The 26053-nt window shown below is 39.2% G+C and overlaps 2 protein-coding genes across 2 annotated transcripts; one reads left to right on the top strand and one right to left on the bottom strand.

Annotated features, from left to right (window-relative positions):
- On the bottom strand, positions 1-25797 carry LOC307168744 (apolipoprotein B-100-like). The gene is made up of 24 exons (XM_079888976.1): positions 25679-25797; positions 23523-23552; positions 23271-23374; positions 23043-23188; positions 21409-21556; positions 20063-20215; positions 18850-18974; positions 18107-18192; positions 17573-18023; positions 17078-17189; positions 16282-16428; positions 15461-15672; positions 15188-15383; positions 14885-15064; positions 14624-14803; positions 13275-13442; positions 10996-11201; positions 6731-6910; positions 6537-6646; positions 6244-6444; positions 5909-6063; positions 5063-5121; positions 4612-4979; positions 1-4523 (listed from the first exon to the last, which is right to left on the bottom strand). Exons 1-24 carry the CDS (start codon positions 25728-25730, stop codon positions 2260-2262), a joined length of 6033 nt encoding a protein of 2010 aa, XP_079745102.1. The 5' UTR covers positions 25731-25797; the 3' UTR covers positions 1-2259.
- Positions 8391-10479, top strand: LOC307168591 (zona pellucida sperm-binding protein 4-like; the record flags this gene model as incomplete). The annotated part of the gene is made up of 9 exons (XM_079888707.1): positions 8391-8573; positions 8727-8982; positions 9060-9247; positions 9321-9418; positions 9490-9647; positions 9724-9916; positions 9986-10133; positions 10215-10287; positions 10372-10479. 9 exons carry the CDS (start codon positions 8391-8393, stop codon positions 10446-10448), a joined length of 1374 nt encoding a protein of 457 aa, XP_079744833.1. The 3' UTR covers positions 10449-10479.
- Positions 25798-26053: the final 256 nt, after the last annotated feature.

Genomic DNA, 26053 nt, shown 5'->3' with positions numbered 1-26053 from the left:
AAGTGATCCATTTATTGCAATGTTTAAATGGGACAAGCAATATTTCAGGGTTTCAAGACTAATTTTATCCTCAGCGGGAGGATGACAAACATGTTTACATCATTGTGCTTGAGAGTGACTTTTAAAGTTATTCTGGATCTGTTCATGTCAGTGATTATGAGGCCTGAGGTGAGCAAGCACACAGCAAATAAAGCTAAATGATTAGTTGAAATCAATCCCTTAATGAAATATTTCCTCTGGTGTGTATTCAACAAAAATGAAGGTTAATCTAGATTAGTTTGAATTAAACTTAATTCACCCTGATACTCCAGAAGTGTAGATGGAGATGTGAGATTAGAAGAGCAGCCATACACACCCTTTAGGGGGGGTAAATCTCTAAACTCTACTGATATTTCTGTACTTGAATTGAACCAATGGGAGAAAATCTCTCTTTTGATAGAAAAAAACCCATCCGATGAAAAAATATCTCCTCTTTCTGTACCTCTTACTTCAAAATCACTATGACTCGGCAGAGTCAAGAACATGTCTACAGCAGCCAAGATGGTGCTCAGAGGAACAAGTTCAACTTTACCAAGAGCAGTGTGGTTTATTGCAACTTCAGTATCTCTGTCATGGATATATGTATAGTTTGAATCAATTTCTAGCAAAGAATACATACGGCCAAGATCTCCCTCCAAGGTCAGCTGGTCACTAATGTCAAACCCAAACTTGGAATATTTTTTATCAATGTAACCATTTCCAGTAGTCTTCAGATTGGATTTCAGACCATCAGCGTTCACATAGATGTTAGCTTGATTATTCATTTTTCCCTTCAGTTCAGTAGACTCAGGCAATGTAGAATCTGTGGTTACTTGGGTTGCAGACTCAATAGAGATAAAGGAAAGAGTTGCATCGAGCTTCAAGGTATTCTCAGCATCTCCATGTCCAGCAGCCTCTGAATCTGGACGATCAAAAGTGTACTTGATCTTTAAGTTTGATGCTGCCTTTGGATGGGCGTTGGTGTCCGCAGAAAGTTGATGAGTGGCATCAATAGTGAAGCTTGTCAGATTAATCTTACCAACTGTGTCCACAGACAATACAGCCTCATAGATGTCTTCCAGAGTCAAGGTACTCTCATGATTACCGCCAATGTGGGCATTCTCCAAAGACAAAGAAGAGGCCAGTTTCAATCCACTTTTTGTGGTCAGGCTAGTGGTTCCATCAAGCTTGGCCTTCAATCCCTGAAACACGGAGGCAGTTGTGGCACTTACACGCATCCAGTAATCCTTCAGATAAATACCTGCATTAGCATTGAGGTTAAGAATAGAGGACTTGAAAGACACCTCAGAGACTAAGTTACCCAATGAAGGAACAATGAGACCCAAATCAATAATGGGAGCAAACCAGCTCTTCTGGTAGACAAGTTTGGCACTTAGATTAACGGGCTGGTTATTTGTGGTAAAGTCATACCATAGGCCAGTATTATCATTCAAGTTCAGCTCTCTAATTGCTGGAATCTTTACAATGGCTGGCACAAACATTTCTACAGCATTTAAGTACCCAAAGCTGGTCACACTATTCACAACAGCGTACATAGCCATCTCAGCTTTGTTATTGCTGGCTGTGAAGTTATGGCTGTAGTTGTAATTGTTTAAGTAGGCGACTGCCAGACTTCTGATTTCTTGTATGTCAGAGTTGAAGGTAACAGCGTAGTCTTTCTGGACATCAACACTGGCTGAAAAAGACTCAAAGAGGTTGATCTTGGCAAAACCCCTGTTCTGAAAGTCAATAGCAACCTCACTAGGACAAGTCATGATGTTGGCGGCATTAGAGAGGACACCGTTGACAGCTCCGACAACCGATGTGACATGGGATGCCTTGATTTCCACCATCATATCACCCAAGCGAGCCTTCCCAGAAGCAACCAGCAAACTGTTATTGATAAATGGAGACTCAGTTTCAACACTAGCATTGAATTCAAGGTGGCTTAGAGCAACAGCATCAGCTTTCACTTTCATCTTCATCTTGATCTGCAAAGCATCGCTATCGGTATGGCCAGTAAAAGACAGCTTGGCGGCGCCAAGACCCATGTTCAAATGCAGGTCACTCTTATGTGTGCCTTCCTCAGAGAAGTCTTGAAGAGCAAATCTGCCGGTTCCTTCATTTTTAACTGTCAGTGTGAATGCAGCATCATCCTGGCAAGCTACAGCCTTCTGAATCAGGATGACTTCACCAGACAGTGAGTGCGATGGGATGTTAACCTGGTTCTTGTATGAAGATTCAAGAAAGAAAGTATTGTTTAGAGGCAGATCCATTCAGAGTCAACAATGCCTGTTGGTCTAAAGTCAATTCAAAGTGTGTTAACTTGAAAGTTTCAGACACTATTACAGGACTCGTCTCGGGGATCGATATCTGTGCTGTGGATTCTAGATCGTAACTCAGAATGTTGAGGTTTGCAGAGGTTCCTTTAGAGTTAATGCAAGCTGTGAAAAAAGGGTATCTCTTTGAGGCGTTCTTGAACTCTGCAGAGGTTCTGGCGTTGTAGAGAGGGCTGCTGATTATGAATTCGCCATACAGTTTTCCAAAAGATGGCACTAGAAGAGATGTCGAAATTGCAGGAATCTGACTGTCAAGCTTGTTCTCAGCACTAGCAGGATGGAAGATTTCATTCAGCTTTGTGTAACCTTGGGTGTTGATCAAGCTAAGAATATTTTTTACATCCTCAATGATGGAAAATATCAAAACCTTGATGTACTTTGGTAGGATTTCAACAACTTTGTCAATATGCATACTCTTCACAATCAATTCCCCCAAAATATCCAATGCCTCACTGAAATGGTTGAACATATCACTCACTAATTTCTCAAATGCACTGATCAGACCTTTCAGCTTTAATGCATTTTCTTGGTACAGAGCTTTAAAGGCATGTTTCAGCTGCACAGCTCTTCTCTCAAAGTTCAAATTAGACACAAAGTCACTTACATGATGAGGTATGTTCTGAATTTTAGAAGCAATCCCCTCTCGGTTGATGTATTTCCTCAGAGTCTCGCCCATGCTCACAAGTGTTATTCTAATGTTGTCAGGGACTCGAGAAAAACTTTCAATAAAAGGCAAGCTAATTGATTGTGTATCAGTGCTTTTATCATACTTTAGGAAGCCAGAGACTGCAAAGTCCTGATAAGTAGTGTTAGCAGTGTTGAACAGATTGGTGCGCACTTTTCCAGACCCTTCCAGCCCAAGCCGCGCTGGACTGTTGTAAGCGCTGATTTCCTGTTCTATGGCATAGTCGTTCACTTTAGCCTTAACCGTCAATTTAGTCTTTTGTTCAGAGGGGATCAGCAGAGTGTCAGACATGCTTTCAAACTGTGATTTAATGTAGACACCGTTGTCTAGGTTAAGGCTGGATGAGATTGTGCATTCATGAGAGTGAGCTATGGATTGTGGTTCTGCTTTTAGAAAGACTTTTGCGATAAAATCATGCCTTGCATGTCCATACAGGAAGTGTGTGTTATCATTACCTTTAACACTGGCATCAAAACTGAACCTGAATGGAATAGTTGTACCATCAGTGTTGGTGTCAAAATTAAATGATATGGAATTGAAATGTATATGATTTTTGATTTTGCCAGAAACTCCAGCAATCTCTAGGTCAGTGTTGTGGTTAATGCGACTTCCCATGATTTCTCCAATGGTTTTGCACTGAGCAGTGGCAGTTTTGTTTTTGTAGGTGATCTCGAAGGTGTGCTTAAGCTCCTGCAGACTCAAGAGGCTTTGCAGTGAGGTTGTGCCATTGGTTCTCAGGCCATCTTTATTGAAGTTCAGAATGGCTTTGTGGACAGCTTGGTGTCCAATGAGTTTAACAGAGGCGTCACTGTGAATAGCTAGACCACTGATGTCCAGTGCTCCTGTGACCAGGGAATGGATACGTTCTTCAATGCTGTAAGTTGAGGTCTCAATCTTAATGCTAACTGCTTCAGCATCAGCTCTGGTCTCAACCACGTTTTGGATCTTCAGGCCAAGAACCTGTGCTTTTGTATGAGAATTTAGATCAAGCCGGGATTCCTTGAAGGTTATTTTAGCAATATTTAGCAATGTTAGAAGGTTGTCAAATGCTGTGTTGTTGGACAGAATTATCAGCTCTCCATTGGCAAAGGCTACAGCGAAGGAGTTCTGAGCCTGAAGAAGTTTTGAATCTACTTTCAGTGAAGAATTAATCTTTGCCTCTTGTCTGAGTGGGAGGACTGAGACTGATTGCAAAAGGTTTCCTGAACCATGGACTGAACCAGCCTTGAAGAATCCTTCCAGATTTCCATCTCCAGAGATCTCCTCGGCATCAACGCCAAACTGTGCATTGTGCTCCAGCGAAATTTGCACTCCAACACGGCTAGTTACTTCAAGCTTGCTTTTGGATTTTACACTGAGTTTTTCAGCAAATTCCACTTCCTCCTCAACACCAATCGTGGCATTGATAATCTTGTGGCGAAGCACGGCCTTTACGTTAGCCTTCAGAGAATCGCCAGGTGCGGTCTCAACTAGAGCAGATCCTGTGAAATAAATCAATCAATCAGCAACCATCCAAAACAAGTGCATGCATACAGTGCATGTGGTACTGTACTTCATTTATAGGTTTACCTCCGACCTTTAGGGAGAGGAGGTCAACAGGACTTGTGCCAGTGACTTCAAACTTAGCAGAATAACTTTCAGCAGGATCTCTGGCTGCAGACACAGCTGCTTCTAAGATGTAATAGTTGCTGTTTAGTTTTCCGGACAACTCTACCAATCCGAGAGTCGGCACAGACAGTGACACACTCCCAGGAATGAAGAACTCTGGAAGGTTAACGCTAGCAGATTCAAATTCCAGACCAAGATGAGGTACAATCAGGTTTGGTGTGGAGAGGGTTGTGGGAAAGTTCAGATCCCTAGTGGATTTTCCACCCAAGGGCAAGGGAAGAGTGATGGTATAGTAATGCTGGCCAAAGTGATATTTAACAGCAGCCTCTCTGTTTAAAAAAGCATGTGTTCATTTTAACTGGTAACTGTGAATTGAATTGAAATACTGGCAAACATGGTGAAACTAACTCACACATTCAGGAACAATCTTTCAGGAAGAGTGATCACAGGCACGGTGTGAACTCCCAAATTCTGCACATAGGTAAAAAATATATATATATTTTTAAATGAAAATTAAGTCATCATTTACTCACTCTGGTTTTGTTCTAATGCAGTATGCCGTTCTTTCTTTTTTAGACCACAAAATAGAGAATTAAAAAAGTCCTGCTCACACTTATCCATATAATGGCAGTGAATAGCGACCAACCTCAAACTTTCACAGAAAGACGCAAAAGTATCACAGAATGGTCCAATGCATCACATGTCATATATTCCAAGTGTTCTGGGGTTTACGATAAAGCTTGGTGGAAAAGAAACTTTGATTTTTTTTCTCATTTTGATTTCTCACAACTTGTGTGTTTCTCTGGGTGAGTCGGAGTGAACTGCGTCGCTAATTAGAGTCTCATGAATGCAGTCGAGCACAGAAGACCAGTGGCCAAGGTCAGGATTTGTGTTAAATAATACATTAAATATCGATTTGTTTTTCACCAAACCCTATCATAAACCCCCAGAACACTTGGAATATGTGACATGTGTCATAAGGCATACTTTTTTGGTCTTTTAAAAAGCTTGATGCTGGTAACTATTCACTGCCATTATATGGACAAGAGCAAGCACTTCATTTAAAAAAAAAAAAAAGTTCTACTTTTGTGGTCCGAAAAACAAAGAAGGGTATACTGCATTATTAGAACAACATCAGGGTGAGTAAATGACTTAATTGTAGTCCATTTTAGGGTGAACAATCCCTTTAAGTTTAATAAGCATTTATTTCTTTGGGTATTTTCAAAAGCTGATAAAAAAAATTGAGGGAAGTTCTTACCGCAACTGCCTTTGCCAGAACATCGCGGACCTTCAACTCATTCAGGCCAATCTGGCGATCAAGAAGGCTATTGACTATAGCATTGATGTTGGGAATGATTCTTTGAATCTCAGATCTGACATCAGACTTCAATTCAGCCTCAATCTTTTCATTCTCTGAGAATAGATATTTTGAGAGAGATAATTCACTAGAATTATACTGTCATGATCATACATTTCCTTATTTGAATGGCAAACTGAGATGCACAATTATTTCGGTTATCTAAATTTGATCGGATAACCACAATCAGACAATTAATCAATAATCGTGACAGGCCATTTGTACTGGACATGTACCATATTTCAGGATGAGTGTTTGAACAGAAGTCGTCTCTGGGAGTTTTAGGTCACTCTCAATTTCCAAAGTCGACTTCTCACCATGCTTCAGTTTTGCAGAAACTTTAGAATCAAGCTGAAGAGAATCGATAAGCAACTCTGCAGAGATGCTGTACTGCTGTCTGTTTAATATCACTACATTTCTGGCCTCATGGGATGTTCCTGTTAGAAAGCAAAATACAAATGACGGTTATTTTAAATGTGCATGTTTTCTCTTTTTTTCCAGTTAGGTATTTTGTTAAGCCGTCTCTAACCTTCAGCCTTCAGGCTAAACGTGACTTTGTCTGCCTCATCCTCGTAGGCATAGCTGATGCTGGCAATATACTCTGTGACCTCTTCAGATGGATGGAGCTCAACAGCAAATCTAAACACAGACGAAGGAAGTATAGATGAAATGTTTGAGAAAAAGGAATATTTCGATATCAGTATATAGATGATTTTCACCTACTTGCTGTCACCAGTGAGAGGAAAGTAAGGGGCAGCATCGTTTGACGTTGCATCAGGATACTTCAGGACTGTACAGTACTTCAGTCCAGGGAAAAAAGCAGTGCATTTATTCATATTCATATACTCGCCCTTGGCAGGAATGGGCTTAGCCTTGGCACCAACAATAGACACCAGAGAATTGCTATAGATGGGGGAAATTAACAGCATTTAATGTATGAAAAATAATTTTACTTGTTTTAAGGGCTGCACGATTAATCATATTTTAATTGTGATCACAATTTCTGCTAGTCTCTATTAATGAAGCATAAATGCAGTGATGTTGGCCCGCTGGTTATTCATCCTAAAAACATTTATTTCCATTATCTTGCACTGGTTAACAAGCCTCGAAGAGCTTTCATGCTTGCAGATGCCAGATGTCAAGGGTTTAAATCCCCCAATCAGAGCTTTTCTATTAAATCAATACATTTTCTGCCAAGTGTTTTACTTAATTTTCCCATCCTGGCATTCACGTGTGCTTTGGGTTGAAAAAAAAAAAAACGCTGATGTTCTAAAAAACTATGGAAGTTTGTTTCCGCCATGGAATAAAAAAGGTAATTGCAACTTTTTATAGTCATGTACAGTACAGCATTGTCTAGAACAAAATTAATTTCAATCTGCATTACATATAACTTGGGATGAAAGACAGGACCTTTTTCAGGGTGGTCCCAGTAGTGTTTATTGAACAGATGACTGGTGCTTTCTTAATCTGGTGTAACCCACATTAGTTGTTTACTGAGAGCATTGCATACATGGCCATGCAAGAAACAGTCCTTATGAGTTCTTGAAGAGTGTGCAATTTCACAAGACTTGTTATTTGGTCTTGAGTAATAGTTGTCCTCTAATAATTTAATTCAAGCATAGTTTAGAGAATGAATGCTTTGGTAATGAAACCAAGTATTATTTGTATAACCATTTCTTACCCACCCGGGACAACGGTGATGACCGCAGGCAAAATAATTGTTTTGGTGAAGAGAGACTTAAACAGATCCTGTTCTTTTCTGATAAGACTCATATTACAATAAATGTGCATGTTTCAATGAATTTGAGGTATATAATTGCTTCAATTTAGGTCTAGTCTGCACTTTGCTACCTAAAATATTGAGGTATACTGAAGGATCTTACAATGTGTGCTGGATATTAAAAGCCTTTATTATATAAATGACCTTTTTAATGATGCAAAATTGAAGAATACAGCAGCTATTGCTGATAAAGGCTTCCATATCATTACAACATAATCCTGCATGTTAAACTCTTGAGTCAGTCTGAAAACACAGGCCAGAATTGGAAGGAAAAAAACAATCCGGAATTACCAAAACATCAACTATTATATTCACCTGATAAAACACGAGCTGAATTCTGAACGGCAGAAATAGTACTAGTAAACTATTCTGAATTCAGCTCAATATGTGCATACTATGTATGTTCAAAAAGGGTGGAAAAACAAGGAATATTTAATCTTAAGAACAAATGGAAACACTCAGTTGCATAAACTCCCACTCACGCAAGTCTGGAGAATTATGACTGTTAATGAAGAGGGAGGGATTATCATTAATTAGCCAAAGTCTGTAGAGTACAAAAGGACCAAAGGGCAGCACCTCAGCAGTGTGACTAGCTGTTGAACAATGGCAGGAAGTTGGTGTGCTGTTCAGTCTCTGGCACTTTGTGTTTGGTTCTGTGCGTTCAGTCATGCTGTTCCGAAGTGGAGTGATCTGCCCCAGAATCCTCAAGCGCTGATGTTCCAGCAAGCTGACCAGCGGTTTCAAAAGCCAGTTCAACAGCAATCTAGTCAATGGTTTTCTCAACAGGTTCAAAAGCCAGTTCAACAGCAAGCTAGTCAACAGTTTCCTCAGTCAGGTCAACCACAAGCTAGTCAACAGTTTCCTCTGTCAGGTCAGCAGCAAGCTAGTCAACAGTTTCCTCTGTCAGTTCAACAGCAAGCTAGTCATTGGTTTCCTCAGTCAGGTCAACAGTTTGCTCAGTCAGGTCAACAGCAAGCTAGTCAACGGTTTGCTCAGTCAGGTCAACCACAAGCTAGTCAACTGTATCCTCAGCAGTTTCAGCCTAAGCAGCCAGTGGCACAGGTAGAGCCCCTTGACAAATGTGCTGTAGCTGATTATGAGCAGATTCAATGTGGACCACCTGGTATCAGTGGTGCTGAGTGTGCTGCTATCAACTGCTGCTTTAATGGACAGCAGTGTTACTATGGGAAGGCAGGTAAGAGTGGAGTCAATGTAGAGGCATTCATGTTAAACTGATCCTCAGCAATAACCTGCTCTTGTAACTCGTTCCAGTGACTGTCCAGTGTATAAGAGATGGTCAGTTTGTGGTAGTGGTGGCTAGAGATGTTACACTGCCTCGATTGAGCCTGGATTCAGTCCGTCTCCTGGGTGGAAGTGATCCAGCTTGCAGTCCCGTGGGATCCACACCTTTCTTTGCTATATACCAGTTCCCTGTCACTGCGTGTGGCACAAGCATGATGGTGAGTAACTGCTTGTGGTTTTGTTCTGCATGGCTTAGAATGGATTGGATGCCAACAATGTTACTATTTGCAGGAGGACAGTGGATATGTGGTGTATGAAAACAGAATGACCTCCTCATATGAAGTGGGTATCGGACCACTTGGTTCCATTACAAGGGACAGCCATTTTGAGTAAGTGATGTATGCTCTATCATAAATGTGAATCATTGACAAATGCTACAAGCTCACTGTTTGTTGTCCAGGCTTCTCTTCCAGTGTAGGTACTCTGGTACCTCTGTGGAAGCTCTGGTTGTGGAGGTCAACACCGTTCCTCCACCTCCACCAGTAGCTGCTCCTGGACCCCTCAGGGTGGAGCTTAGACTGGCAAATGGTCAATGTGTCACCAAAGGCTGTGCAGAAGGTAAGTGTTGGTCCCAACTTTGCCTGAAGCCTTTCTAAAACTCCAGTTTCTAGTTAAACACTGCATTCTTCCTCAGGGGACGAGGCGTACACGTCCTACTACAGTGATGCTGATTATCCAGTTACAAAAGTCCTGCGGGAGCCTGTGTATGTTGAGGTGCACATTTTGGAGAGGACTGACCCCAACATTGTCCTGATGCTGGGACATTGCTGGGCGACATCAACCCCCAGTCCACTCAGTCTACCCCAATGGGATCTTCTGGTTGATGGGTGAGTAAGGCCAGTCTTTATCCATCTAGTGTGCTGTAAGGCATTTCTGACTGCCTCTTTGCCTTTCAGATGCCCTTACCAGGATGATCGTTACCTGACCACATTGGTTCCAGTGGCTGGATCATCTGGTCTTCAGTTCCCGACCCACTACAAGCGCTTTATTGTCAAGATGTTCACATTTGTTGATCCAGCATCACTGGCTCCTCTGCAGGAAACCGTATGCTCTGCAGCCTTACCTCAACCCTGATTAGTGCTTTTTACAGTGAATTCTACAGCTTAACCCTTTCCCCTCTGTTAGATCTTCATCCACTGTAGTACAGCGGTGTGCCATCCCTCCTCTGGCTCCTGTGAGCAAAGCTGCACTAGGAAAAGTGAGTGCTTGCTGTAAACTGACTTCAGGAACCATGAGAATTTGGTTTTTAAAATGCTCATGCTTCTACAAATCTCTTTTACAGGAAGAGACACTCCCATCAAGACCATCTTTAGTGGGCAAACTGTGGTGTCTAGTGGGGAAGTCAAACTGGTCATGTGAATTTCGATTTAATAAATTGCATGAAACCCAACAGAGTCTCTTTGGTATTGACTTTCAACTGGAGTTGGATATTACATGACTATTCTCAGTTTTATTTATTGGGCCACACTATTAAACTGGTTGCAATTTTGCTATAGCGTTTATTCCAACTGGGGTGCTTGACTTGAACAAGCCATTTAACTGAACTACTTGCCAAGCTCCAGTTACTAACCTGGGCCCCAATGCTTCTGTATAGCTCTATTTTATGTAGCTGGGTGCTTTTTTTTAACCACTTATTTCTGCAAATTAAACTATAAAGGTAATTGGGACCTTGACTTTATCCCCTTCCTTTCTGACTTTATCCCTGCCCTTCCGACTCTCTAACCCTGCCCATGAGTTGACATTCTTTTGATTTGTGCTGACATAAAAGTGCAATAATTCTGATGAAATGTAGGAGATTTCTCAAATGAGAATCATGATTATCAGTTTAACCATCATTGTGCAGCCCTACTTGTTTTTGTTAAAGGCTTTTAAATCCTTTATGCATTGGTAATTCAGTTTCACTTACGTGATGCTAATGAGCTCAGTTGGCCCATGAGGAGCTGGAATGGAGAGCTTGAGCTGGCTGTCGGTCACAGAGGGCTTCGCTCTAACACCGCTCTCATGATAGATGTTCGTGTGCATCTCCAGACCACAGTGAACATAGTCGGGGAAGTGAGTCCCAATCTCAGTCACAAACTCAATGCCAGCAGACAGGGTCAAAGCAAATTCCCTCTGTTGTGTAGTCATTAATTCATGTTAGTATACTACCAGTCAAAAGTTTGGATTAAGATTGTTTTAGCATTTACTTGATTAAATAAAAAAAAAAAAAAAGTACAAAATATTACAATGTAAAACAGCTGTTTTCTATGTGAATATATAGTAAACTTTAATTAGGGGCCAAGCCCCTATTGTCATTTTTATTTTTCTTATTCCTCCCGAATGGGAGTCTATGGCAGCCCAATTAACGGAACATAGGAAAACTATGAAATTTGCCACACTTGTAGGGATGGTAAAGAATAGTAATTGGACCAATTTTGGAGTCTCTAGGACCAACTCTATAGCGCCACCACCAGTTCAAAATTCTATTATGAAATGGTTATAACTTTTGAACCTTTTGTTCTAGAAAAATGAAGTACACCTGATTTCTCTCATTATGCAGATCACATTCAATATCTTACATTAAGACTCCTTTTGTTCAAAAGTTATGTCAGAAACTTAAGGTCGACTCAAAATTGGTTCAGAGGCTTTATCTTGGCTAAACTTTGATCAATTGAAACAAAAATTGGTTCTGAGGGACCAATCCAAATTTTGGAACAGTGCCACCTACAGGTCATGAGATCTGAAAAATGGCTATTTTTGCTCATAACTTTTGAATAGTTTGTCAGAAAATCATAATCTTTTGTTTCTATGGATTCCTTGTGTCGTGACAGGATTGGATAAACCATGTGTCCACCATTTTGAATTTTGACATAAATTGCAATATCTTTTACAATTTTACATATCTTCACTAAATTTGGTAGGGATCATCAAGGGTATGTCCTGAAGGTACCCAAGAAGTTTGAACACAGTGCCACCTTGTGTTCCAGAGATATACGTTTTTTGCAAAAACACTTATAACTTTTGAAAACATTGTTTAAAATTTGATTTATGCCATTATGTTCCTTGGGTTTTGCCGATTCCGATGATATCTCATTTGTCATTTTCAACGCATTCTCATCCTTGGGCGTCATATACTGACGCTTTTGACATTTCGTCGACATCGAACGCACATGGCACCCTTTAGCGTCAATATGACACGCACAGAGCTTTGTTCGGTTATGGGTAGGTTTAGGTCTGGTGTAGGGTTAGGGTTAGACCGCTAGGAGGCGCCTTCTGGCCCATTTCTATCTGCGTCTCATATTGACGCTAAAGGGTGCCATTCGTAAGTGCGTGTCAAAAAGTGGACTGGAACGCAGCACTGGTTAACCATACGTTACATTAGCATTAAACTAGCTTAGCATGCTAATCTGGTTAACATGGTAAGTAATGCTGTTGTGTCCTCAGTCTCACATCGAAGGCTCTCCTCTGCAGTTCGGTGAGTTAGCATCAACTGAGTATTGTAAGCTGCTTAACCCTGTGCCACGAGCTCCGAACCTTTCAGGTCGTGTGTTCGAATCCTGTGTGGCACATGCCCAGGCCCCAAGAGGTACTGTGGCCAGAAGTGGAGCAAAAGTTGCTTCTGTTCCAGACATGGTGTATTTCTGAGGAGGAACTCATTAAATATAACATTTGATTCTCAAGTAATATTTCTGATTATCATCAGTGTTCAGTCATATTTTTGTGGAAACCGTGAAACACTACCATTTAAAAATTTTGGTCAAGATAAAAAAAAAATATATATATATATATACTTTTATACAAAGAGGCATCTGCTCAAAACTGACATAAAAAAACATTTATAATGTTACAAAAGATTCTATTTAATATAAATGCTGTTCTTTTGAACTTTCTATTCATCAAAGAATCCTGAAAAATACAAATATATCACGTTTCCACAAAAATATGACTGTTTTCAGCATTGAAATCAGAAATGTTGCTTGAGCATCGAATCATCATATTAGAGTGATTTCTGAAGGATTATGTGACACTAAAGACTGGAGTAATGATGCTGAAAATTCAGCTTTGATCACAGGAGTACATTACATTGTACAATATATTTATGTAGACAACAGCTTACATGAACACATCTTAGAGCACAATAGTAGAAATGCAAGATAATTTGTTGCTGACAATAACACGGGCATGACTGAAGTGTGTTGGACTTACCCTGGCTGGATTAAAACTCAATCCTCCTTTGACTCCAGGAGTAAAGGTACCAGACAGAGCCACTCTCAGTGGAAAGCCAGCTCCGGTGGGCAGATTAAACTCATTATCCATGAAGATGTAGTGAAGGAAAAGCTCGTTGTCGACACTTGAGAGCAGTCTTTTGAGGAACTATTTCAAAAATATAATGCTGATTAGTAGTGCAAGGAAATTTCGGTGACTGAAAATTGTTGTTTTGGGCAAATGGTTTTGGAGGATAGAAATCATTGACCCAAACAGTGACGTTTAATTAGTGTCTCTTTAATGGCGTGTTCAGCGTCTATTTTGTTCCACAACATGAATAAACTACAATGGGTAAACATGTCAGCTGTGTGGATGCTAGTGCTGGATTAACAATGTTGATTTCTCATTTTTAATCAATACTGATCAGGATTGTCAAATTTTTAATGTGAGTGTGGAGGTGGGGACTAATTTGCATATTCATTATTCCATACTAAATGATGCAAGAGTGTTGAGTTACAGTGAAGCTATTTTTAAGGCATAAAGAAATTATTTTCACAGGAATTTATTTTTTTAAATATGTCATTGTGATTATCAAAGATGAGTTTAAAAGGATAAAATAATTGACTTCACTTTAAATCTCACAATCAATCTTTTGGTCAATGCTTTTCTCTGTTGATGCATGAAGACAATTTTACTACATATTTTCTTGTAGCACCTCCCATCCAATAATCAAAATAATCTTTGTGCTTTGATACTTTTGTTTAGAAACAAAGTCTCAGCTTTCAAATTCTGTCAATTTTATCACAAAATTCAAACAATAAAATGTGGATTTGTGTTGTGACAGATCGCTGAACTGAACATCTCTTCCTCTTTACTACTACCAAATAAACATCAATGACCATCAGAAAGAATGTTGAAAGATACAGAATAACTTACTGAAATCAATCATGTCTCATGTAATCAATCAGTGTTTCAACCATGGAAAGACATCAATAAAATAGTTTGAGAACAATGTCACGTAGTTACATTTACCTCGGAAAAGCCATTCAATGACCATACACTTGATAGTCAGCTAGAAAAATGCATTTTGATAAATATATCCACTATATTACATATTCATTATATTTTTACTTATCCTGTTGTCTTCATTATTTAACGTATGTTTGAATAAATCTGTCACGAAAACAAGTTTTAGTACAGCTACAGTTTACTTATATTTCAACAACAAATTGGAGTAGAAACATAATTGTGTTATTAAAAAGTTGATATAACAACTGCCTTGTTTGCATTACTAATTCTGATGACAGAATCCATGTGATGACAGCTGTGGTTGGTAAAGCTGTACTCACGTCAGTGGGGATCATCTTAAGGAGATTGTGAATCATCTTGCCATCTTTTGTATCAAGATACCCAAGTTCAGCACCCAGAAGCTTGAGGTACACCATTGCTTCAGGAGCATCCTGGGCCTTTAAGTCCTCGATAAGCTTGTTGACACTATGACTGATTTCATTGACTATGTTTTGAGAAGCCTACAGGACACAGAAGAGATTGAGATTGGAATACAGCTGTAAAGAAATACATCCATTTGCAACTTTCACTACATTTCATACCTGTCGCTTCTTCCTATCGTTTCCCATGAACGGCAGCATGTTGTCTAAGACCTCATTGAGTTCGGTGGGCATCTTGTCGGTGGCATATAAGGTGGTCTTCATGATAGTATCTGGGAAGAATCCATCGTCACCAAAGAGAGCCTCCACAATGGGCTCAAAGCCCTTTCCCTCTATGCCAATCTGAAAGCAAGAATCAAGGACATTAGGGCTGCTTGATTATGGCAAACAGAATTTAGCAAAAAATCAAACAGATTTCATTGGGCCATAATCAAGTAAATGTTGGACTTTTATTGACCTCTGTACCTCAAACAAGTCCATATCAAACCCAAAAGCATTCAAGGTCATCTCCAGCATGACCTCTCTTGGAAGTTCATTAGGAGATTCAAAGATCATGTTTCCCTCTAAAGACCCAAGACTGTAGTACCGAGAGAGTTCGTTTGGTTCCATTAGCATTTCAATTTCATTGCCTTGAAAGGCCTCTCGAATCTTCTGTCTCAAGCTAGGGAGTAAACAAAACAAGATTACCTTTTCTTCTGAAAATTAGATTAGGTTCTTCCCATTAAATTTATTACTTACTCCAGGGTCTCTGGTGCTGTAGAGCTCAAGATGTTGCTGATATGAGAGATGATAAAGCTCTTGACCTGAGGATTTTCCTCAACAAGGAGAGCCGCTGTCAGTTGAGCGAGTTCAGCAGGCGTGGGGTTCTTCATCAAGATGAGATACGTTGCTACACGCTTCTGTACGGATGCGGCTCTGTCCAGAATAGCATGCATGAGCACCTCTCGGCCCTGTAAGAGCCATGAAATGACCTTTAGGCTAGGGCTGTGACATATATTAAAATAAATTAAATAACGCGGTATGGCTTTAGTGCGATTGTCAATCGTGCATACTGTGATTTAATTAAGTAAACACATGTTCAACCAGTTTCAGAGTGATGTGCGTCATTTACACGTTTACAACATGATACAGTGTTTCAGAGTCTCATTAGCTGTTTCTACCCATCTATGCTTTCGCAACTTTGGATGGAAACAAAGCTAATTACATTAATCAAGCTGTTCTGAGACTCTGTGAGCTGCACGCGTGTAAATGAACATAGTGCTTCACTCTGAAACCGGCAGCGCATTTATTTATTTGCCAACAACCCATCAAAATCTTTTTTTAAATATTTTCTATGCAGATGAACTTCCCAACTAAATAACCCTAATCATTCTAGAATGATTCATTCTCTACAAATAGAACTATTAGAGTCATCGGGAGAAACTTCCTGCATTTTTTTCAATATATATCGCAATATATATCACAAAATATCGCAATGTCAGTATTGTCCAATATTGTGCAGCCCTATTTTAGACTGACTTCAAACTCACCAAGAGCTGTGGGTTTATTTAACAGCTCACCTCTTCAGGTACAGGAATCTGTCTGTAGACCTGGACCGCGGCCTGTTGGACTGCAGGGGAGGCAGCCGGCTGTTTGATGCATTGAATAACAGACGACTGCAAAGCAGGACGCGCAGCTCCCAGTGCAGCCATCATGTTGCCAATGACCTGTAATAGAATTTTAGGGTAATCTAACGAGACCAGTTTCATGATGTTTGGCCAAACCGTTCAGCAGTTATAAACAAAAACTCAATTCTTTATTTCTCTTGACCAGTAGGTGGTGCTGTGCCACAAATGTGCAAGTACAATCGAGTCATGATTATGATGACATGTACCAAATTTCGTCCCAATATGCTGAAGCATTGGAGAGTTATAGCCTAATGTCCATTTTGGCGTGTCTAATACATTGTACAGTATGAGTACGATTTGGTCTATCAAAAATAATTTACAAAGTTTTTCCTTAAATGCATGCTTACATTACTCTGAAGCACAACAGTTACTGTACAGTGCATGGCATTGGTCGAAAATAATTAAAAGAACGACTTTTTGATTGATCCCTTCTTATGGATTAGGATGGCAATAAAATTACCAAAACGACCTTGGTGTTCGTCAAAAAACAGACAGGAATTTAGCTGGGAATTTTTATGCAGATAGTGGGAGAAAAACACAGAGATTCTTTAATCAGACGGCAATAAAATCACAGTCTAACTCCTATAAATGTTGCGTCCCCATGAGAAACAATTACCATCTGAATAGGGCTTTAGTTGTAGAGTCTGAAGTTGAATTTATTAGCATGTAGGAATTTGTGTGAACATACCTTCAAGGATAGAAAGACGTGTTCCTGGTCACCTGTGCAATCACCGATCTGTTCAAGGGCGTAATCAGCCACTGCCTGGATCTCACTGGTGACTCCATCCGTCTCAAAGAGCCTTGGGTCACACAAAGAATAAAAATGTTGTTTTGATGAAAAGGTCACTTGCGTGAAACATGGACAACAGTCAGTGAGACAAAACTGTAATTTGTCAGAAAGTGTCTTTTCACATGGTTGCAAATTAAAAAGTACTATATTTATACATTTGGAATAATTTGCCATTTTGCATTTCAAGGTAAACATTACCAATCGAAATTTTGGAATAATAACATTGTGCATGCATTCCCTTGGAATAGAAGCCAAGATCTTGGCTAATTCTTAACTGTTTGAACTACAGAAATACTACCAATTGGTAAAATTCAACTCATATGTTAGTTGACAATTTATTTTTACCTTAATCTAAAGTTTTCAATGGAATACATAACTACAGCAGTCCCTCACCTTCTCACAGCATTGCTGAGAGCGTAGTAGATGGGTTTGCTTGGCTTGAACTTTGCCATTGCCAACATTTCCTTCACAAGGACGCGGGAGGACTGGGGGATCATTCCCATGGCATATACAGCAGCGTCAATCTCACCAGAGAACTTGTCAAAGGTCCTGAATATCTGCATGACAGCACTGCTGCATTCTGGTGTACCACACTGTAGCAAAGCCTGGTACGTCAAAGACTGAGAGATTTCCAATGCCTCGGGAACAACAGCCGTCAAGGTTTCAGCTTCCATCTTGCGGATCACGCCTACGAGCTTGTGGGCCAAGTGGGCTCTCTTACGTCCATCGTTGGTCTTAGAAAGCCCAGCAATTTCCCTCAGAACAACAAGAGCGGCTTCTTTATCCTGGATGGGGCTCATGTCAACACTGCTGTCTGGATGGAGGGGTTTCATGTTGGCCATATCTGGAGGAATAACAGTGCATTTTGCATTCAGTTTGACATGCAAGCAAATTATGAACATTCATACCAAAGAGATGTTCTCTTACTGTGGTCAAAGACTCTGTCACTGTACTTAGCAACTCCCAGAAGGGTCAAGGCCTGTTTGCCAGTACTGACCACTCCATATTCTCCCCTGGTTGAGTCAAAGTCATAGAGACAAACATCAGTGTATGAGCATCCAAGATACTTAATGTACATTTATGCATTTAGCAGAAGATTTTATCCAAAGCATTTAAAGTCACCATAAAAGTCAAAATGGACAACTCTTATTTTTCATGGAATATCACAGTATTTATTATAAATAATTTATCAGTGCACATCATTATTTTTTTTTAATTCATGTTCCCTGTAATCTTGAATCAGAACTTCCTCTCCCTCTTGTGGCGACATCTCTTCTCTTCTCTGATGACGAGGGTGGGGCAACCTGTCACTCACATGAGATCAGCCAATAGCAAACCACAACCATCCAATCAGTTCCCCACAGACAAAAACCAAAACAGCTAAATATTTCTTGTCTCATGACATTAAGTTATGAATTATTAAATGATTCAGGCTATGTTTTCAATTAAAAACAGCAGAATCCAAGTAGTTTGCACCACTGGATTTTACTGTTATTAACATTTCTATCATAAAACAGTGTTGAATATTGTTTAGGTACTTAGATCTTACCTCATACTATTTTAATGAAAAAAAATGGAAGTAACTCGCTGAAATTCATGTTATGACATTGGCATTGACAGAGCTATGCACTACATTTACATGAGCTACAGGAATTTATTATTTCACTTACTTATGTGAAAAGAGCACAAGAACATGTTTTTCGGTACAAGTTCCAGAGGTCATGTGGTGCTGCTCATTATTAAACTTGTAGATGCAGGCCTGGTTGCTTCTGATCAGCTGAGCAAGAGGATATTTCTTGGGAAGAGAGAAGGACAAACAATGGACATCTCAACCTACTTGTCTCCACTGGGTTTTAAAGGGGTCAAGATATGGATTTTTTAAATTATTTTAATGATTATTATTTTAATATGTTCCTTGAGGTTCCCTCTATAACTAATTGTCACAAAAGTTTAAGCCTTGCCAAATTAAATATTCAAGCACAAGAAGAAGCAAAAGGGAACTCCTTTCGTTACTCAAGCGCTGTGAGGGAAGTGTAAACATCAGAAGCAGTTATCATAAGTAAACATAATCAGTTATGTCTTAAGTGAACGTAAACAGTCAAGAAAGACAACGTATGTGTGTACAGTATCAGTTTATTGGATCCGTGCATTATGTCTGAAAGTGACAGCAGCCTAATATTCCTGCTACTGTCTGTGTTTTTAATGTTAATCAAACAACAATGGACAAAGAAAAAAAAATCACTGCTCATGACTGAATAACTTTTGTAACTTTAATACGGATTAATCCGGGGGGGAAATATATATTTATGGCTGATAAATTTTCTTAAGTCACCGGTCACTGGCAGGTGTAGCAAAAAGTTAGTTTCAGGCTTGTCAGTAAAGAACCCACTGATTGGCTAACATCATTTCATAGGAAAAAGTATCAATCCCCACTCACTATTGCATGTGAGTAAATGTTTTAAAATATTATCCATATGTAGTGTGTAATAGAGTTGTTTGTAAAAGGTCTGCAAAGATCAAAGTGCAGATAAATGGAGTTATTGGGCCAGATTTACTAACAGCTTGCACCAGCGCAAACCCTCTTTTGGCGTTAAAAAAACAATTTTCAAGATTTTCAAGACACGCAGAAAAAAAATTGCGCTGAAAAGGCGTGGACAGGGTTATTTCGTTACAGCTGGCCTTCGTTACTGTTACTGTTTGTATCACAGTGTATCAAGTGCTGAGAAAGAGCTGAAATTCAGATATGCTAATGGTTTCCGACCAGTCACAACAGATTGGGCCGTCTGACCAATCAGAGCATTATGAAAGTAAAACTCAAAAACAAAATTAGCAACCTTTAAAATAGCATAATGGGGCACTTTAGTTCTAGGTCTCTGAACTCACCATGCCGGTGATGAGGGCAAGGGGACTGGTGTGGTCTTCGACTGGCCTGAACTTGTCACAATCGGACAAGTCTCTTCTAAGGGTGACTTCGGTGGCGACGTCCTCTCTGGTGTTCACGACACAGTCAGTCTTACACAGACCATAGATGGTGGGCTGGAATAGAAACGGTCTGAATGTTAGAAGTGGATTTGACATGAGCGTCTTCCCATTCAAGAATGAAGTTTATCAAAGGCCCATGGCTACACAATCCCGAAAACTGACATTGTGGTATTTTGGTTTTCTGTGATATATATTGCGATTTAAAAATGCAGGAATCTGCTGAATGCTGAATGATTTAGGAATTTATTTGTGACTCTCAGTGACTCTCTGTGGTCACAAAAAATCCCAGATGTCTTTCAAAAGAGTAGGGGTGTAACCCCGGCATCCTGGCCAAATTTGCCCAGTGGCCTCTGTCCATCATGGCCTCCTAATCATCCCCATATATACATACTAATTGGCTTCATCACTGTCTCCTCTCCACCAGTAAGCTGGTGTGTGGTGGGCGTTCATCCGTAGCATCCGTAGCATCCGTAGCATCATCCAGGTGGAGCTGCACATTGGTGGTGGTTGAGGAGATTCCCCCTTCTATGTAAAAGCGCTTTGAGTGCCGAGAAAAGCGCTATATAAATGTAATGAATTATTATTATTATTATTATTATTATTATTATTATTATTATTATTATTATTTTAAAGTTCTAAATAAAAGGTTATTGGAGTACGTTTTACAAGAAAATACTGTTTCAGTTTTTCTACATCAAAATTTCACGTTTAATTCAATGTGTTGCTGTTTCTTTGTTACTAGCAAAGAAATTCTAAATTTACAAGCAATTTCTGAGTGAAATTTTTTTCAAAGTAAATTCTACACTGTTTCTTTAGGGTTAAAAATATATATATTTTTAAAGTGCTCAAAAATAAAAATCTCTCTTCTTGAGTTTTCATAGACCACATTCCCAGTGTTTCAATAAGAAATATATTGATAAAACTAATGTAAAATTGAAAAAAAAAATCAAGTAATTGATTTTTAACCAGTCACCCACCAAGGTTTTAATTTGACGAGTTGCCGGCAAATAAAAATATACGCTTCTGGTTTCAGATTGAAACTCAGCATTTGGTTCAATCAAATGCTTGTAACCCATGATATCAGGTGTAGATGACGTACTTCACTCTGAAACCAGTAACACCAGTAACAATAAATATATTTATTTATTTACCGTAATTAAATTGCAGCCTGTGCGATTTGACAAACGCAATAAGCCATATCACAATACCGATGTCATTTTGATAAATCGTGCAGCCCTGCAACGGACCATGTCTTTGTTCCTGTCCTCCTCAAGCACTGGGACAGCAAGAGCAGAAATGATTCCCCTCTTGATGTTGAGGATGTTTATCAGCTCGTCTTCCTCAGGGAAAAGCTTGATGTCATCGTCTCCCTCAACGGTGAACTTCAAAGGGCGTCTGAACAAAGAGAGACGAGTCTGCTGAATGTAGGATTGAAAATAATCCAAGATATTTACTGTTTCCACCCCCTCTTTCTACCACAAGGACCATTTGGAGTTCCTAAAGGCACAGAGATTTCTGATAGTGATCTAGGCCTGTAGGCCAAAAGGTTTGTACTTCGGGGGTCGATGAATTGTCACACCTTTAGTACGGTGGGGGAAGTGTAATTATCTGGTTGTTCAATTTGAATATCTCACATCTGGGTTTTAGTCACATGGTCAAGGAAAGGATAAAAGAAGATTGTAACTGTTGCTCTGTCTCTTTGATGCTCTGGCTCTCACTTCTTCTCTGGATCCCTTTCTTGGGGCTCTCTTCTTATTCTTGGGGTTCTCTCCTTTTGCCTTCTCTTTTCTTTGTCTTTCTCTCTCTCTCTCTCTCTCTCTCTCTCTCTCTCTCTCTCTCTCAGGTAACATTTTACATGCTGGGTAAGATTAATGGTATAAGTTATCATCATCTCATACATCTATTTTGTAACTATTTTAAGTGTAACCATAACCATATTTTGTCATTAAACCTTTTCAATTACAACTAATATGCTAACTAGGTTTGATTTGGTATTAACTTTGAAGTGCTACATATTGCAATACAATATTGCCACTCTCTATAGCAACGCTCTCCCACAAATATTAAGCTATTGTAACTGCGCTTATTTCCATCGCTGTTATAAGTGGCAGTGGGTGGAATAGACAAGAAATGTGCAGTTTTCTACCATCTTGCTAATAACGTTTCTTTAGTCATCCGGCAGTCTTGCAGCTTGAACCACTGCAGGAATCCACCCTTACAGCTGAATATGACCATCTGATTCCAGTGACTGAATTATAAGCCCTAGGGTGCTGATTGAGATGCACCCTAGTTATTGTTAGTGTTGTCAGATCCAAGGTTAGAACAAATCTGTGAGGGCTGAATGAAGGAGAAAGTAGAGGACCCAGTTGCAGAAACGAGAGCTCAGTCAGGGAGTACACTTAATGTCTCCTTAATGTAATTCCAAAACAGAATCTCCAAATGTTCCAAGGAGTCAATACAAAGATGATAAAGTAATTCCAAACAAAAACTCCAAATTGTTCCAAGGAGTCAATCCAAAAAAATCCAAAAGAGGGTCTAGAAACATCAAAGGATAAATGATGTTTCCCAAAAAGGTAAATTATAAAAATCCCAAACCTTCCATAGGAAAAAAAATAAGGACAACAAAATGAAAAAGTCAGATAATCAAAATAAATCCAGAGAAAATCACAAGAGGAATTTACCAAAAGACTGGAGAGGTTGGTCTCAACATAACACACACTAAACAGAGGAACAGAGCAACTTAAATACACTCACAGGAAATGAGGCACAGGTGAGAACAATAGCACATGATCAAATGGTGAGAAACTGAAATGAAACACAATGAGGGCCTCTAGATGCCAAAACTAACTCATAAACGTAACAAGTGTGAACAGTCCTTTACCTCTCCATGGCAGTTTTGAAGTCCTCCGCACCAGCAGCTGCTCCAAACACAGGCTTTCCATCTGCATCGACGTCAATCACTTCACTCAGTGTGCAGTCGGTGGTGCGCACAATGTAGATGCATGTACCAGGAGCTGCAATCTCAACCTAATACGATATTCACACTGCGTTGCTGAAAAAACAGTAGTATCTTTAGAGTTTGATGTGGTGAAATGAACTCGTACTGTACCTTGCAGCTGGCCTTGGGACCGTTGACAGCCCCGTTCAAAGCATTCAAGGACTCTGTCTCATAGAAGTATTCATACTTGTTGAAGGGCTTGTATCTTTTGGCCACTAGACGAAGCAGAGCATCTCATTTAATACACATTATCCACAAGTGAGAAACTGCAGGAATACATGCTGACATTTAATATTGAATAAAGATCATTGCAACTGTAGGTTTTGCATGTACAGTAGATTCTGCAGAATAATTGAGACATACTCAAGCATGGCGCTTCTTCGTCCTGAGCTTCTGCAATACAAAACAAATGCACATTACTAGATTGAAATAAAACTCGTGCGTCTGCACTGTAATTACATCTGTAGTCAGGGATGAAAATGTTCAAAAACACCAACTTGAATGTATGTGTAATCCTTTAGTAGTCTAAATACAGCACTTCTAGAAAACTACAGACTGGTATACGCTTTTCCATTCATTGCTAAGACATTTGAATGAGCTTGGACAACAACAAGTCTAATTTCAAAAGCGGACACTCAACTGAGTCTGCCCTGCTCTCGGTTATTGAAGCTCTGAGACTGAAAAGAGTAGCTTCCAAATCCTTAGTACTCATCTTTCTGGATCTGTCTGCTGCTTTTGACACGGTTAACAACCAGATCCTCCAGTCAATCCTCAGGATAAAGGGCATCTCAGGAACCGCAGAACTCAGGAGTCCTTCAGGGTGTCGTGGAGGGGTGAGGTGCCTCAGGGCTCAGTGCTGGGACCACTTCTCTTCTGCATCTACATGTCATCACTGGGATCTTTCATTCAGAAACATGGTTTTTCCCATCACTGCTATGCTGACAACACACAACTCTTTCTCTCATTCCAACCAGAGGATCTGAGGGACATTTCTTGCTGGATGAAGGACCACCACCTTCAACTCAACCTTGTGAAGACAGAACTACTAGTAGTCTCGGCCAACCCAACACTTCAGCACAACTTCTCCATTCAGCTATAGGCTCATCAACCTTAACTCCTCTCAGGACAGCCAGGAACATTATAGTTGTGATTGATGATCAGTTGAACTTTACAGACCACATTGCTAGAACTGCACGGTCCTGAAGATTTGCCTTATACAACATGGGGAGGATCAGGTCCTTCATATCGGAGCTATACAACTCCTGGTCCAAGCTCTTGTTCTCTCCAGACTGGACTATTGTAATGCTCTCTCCTTCCAGCTTCACTGTCAAACCTCTGCAACTGATCCAGAATCCAGAAGAGTGTCTTTATCGAGCTGAAGAGACGCACGTAACTCCTCTCCTCGTGAACTTGCACTGGTGGTCAATCGCTGCTTGATTGATTCTATTATTCTCCTCATTTGTAAGTTGCTTTAGTTAAAAGAGTCTGCTAAATGTTTAAATGTAAATGTAAAGTTCTTTATTGCAATGGCATTCAAAAACAAGAAATACCTGCCTGAAAAAAAGTATAATTAATTCAAAAGTTCTGATTGTAGTGCTTAGCACATCATAATTATTCTTCTTTTTTATCTCATAATAATGACTTATGTCATAATTATGACATAAAAATTCAAAATTATGACTTATGTCAATTTCGACTTTTTATGTCCTAACTTCGACTTGGGTCATAATTTACATAATTATGAGATAAATTGACTTTTCTCTTATAATTATGACTTGCATAATTATTCTGTATAATTATTATTATGACTTATGTCAATTTCAACTTTTTATGTCATGATTTTTACTATTCAATCTCAAAATTCTGATTTATTATGTTGTAATTTCACATTTTTATCTCATAATTATATATTTTTTTTACTTAACTTTTGACTCAAAACTAATATAAAAAGCCACAATTATGACTTAGCATGTCAGAATTATGACTTTTTATGTAATAAGTTTGACTCTTATCTCATAATTATGACTTGCAAGTTTTTGCATTTTGTACTTTTTGTCATAATTACTATGTATAATTATTATTATGACTTAGTATGTCAATTTCGACTTTTTATGGCATGATTTGACTTTTCAGTCTCACAATTATAAACAAGTAGGTCATAATTTAGACTTTTCATCTCAAACTGTCATAATTAAGATTTACTAAAGCATGATTCTTTATCTCATGTGGCAGAAATGGGCTTCCATATGGATTTCATATGCATCTCAACAATGTATCCTTTTAAACTGGAAAAAAATTATTCTCTGATATTTGAATTATTTAAACAAAGCAAAAATGATACACAGAATATTTAATGTGTTTTAAGGACAAATCTCACTTAATTTTAATGTACATGTCATTTTGCATCTTTAGTAAATGTATTTTATTACTTGTACTGGAAATAATACAGAGAAAGAAAATCACTAATTGTGAAATTTCGATTTGTGCTACTCAGAATGAGCGGCAGTAGAGATACTTACTGGACATGGCGATGGTCAAAAGCAGCAGAAGACTGAACTTATTGTCGACCATGATGACTTCAGAACATTTCTTCTCTTCACAGCCTCAGTTTTCAGAACATTTATAGCAAAACAAACTCATGTGTGCAATGAGTGTTTGTTCATTCCAGCCCTTACTCCAAAGTTCATTCATAGGCTGTGGCAGAATAAAATTCAAACCGAGCCAAGTTTGAGATTGATTTCTCAAACTGACTGACAGCACAAACAGACATAGTTTACTAAACATTTGGCTTGCCTTTTATTTGCTCAGTTTGTTGTTTCAGTATATTATCGATTTAAGTGCACTGACACAATCGGAGGACAAAAAAAAAAAAGAAAAAAAAAGAAAGAAATTGA

Source organism: Squalius cephalus (genome assembly GCF_949319135.1).
Source record: "Squalius cephalus genome assembly, chromosome: 12".
Taxonomy (NCBI): domain Eukaryota; kingdom Metazoa; phylum Chordata; class Actinopteri; order Cypriniformes; family Leuciscidae; genus Squalius; species Squalius cephalus.
This window is presented reverse-complemented; position numbering and strand designations above follow the sequence as displayed.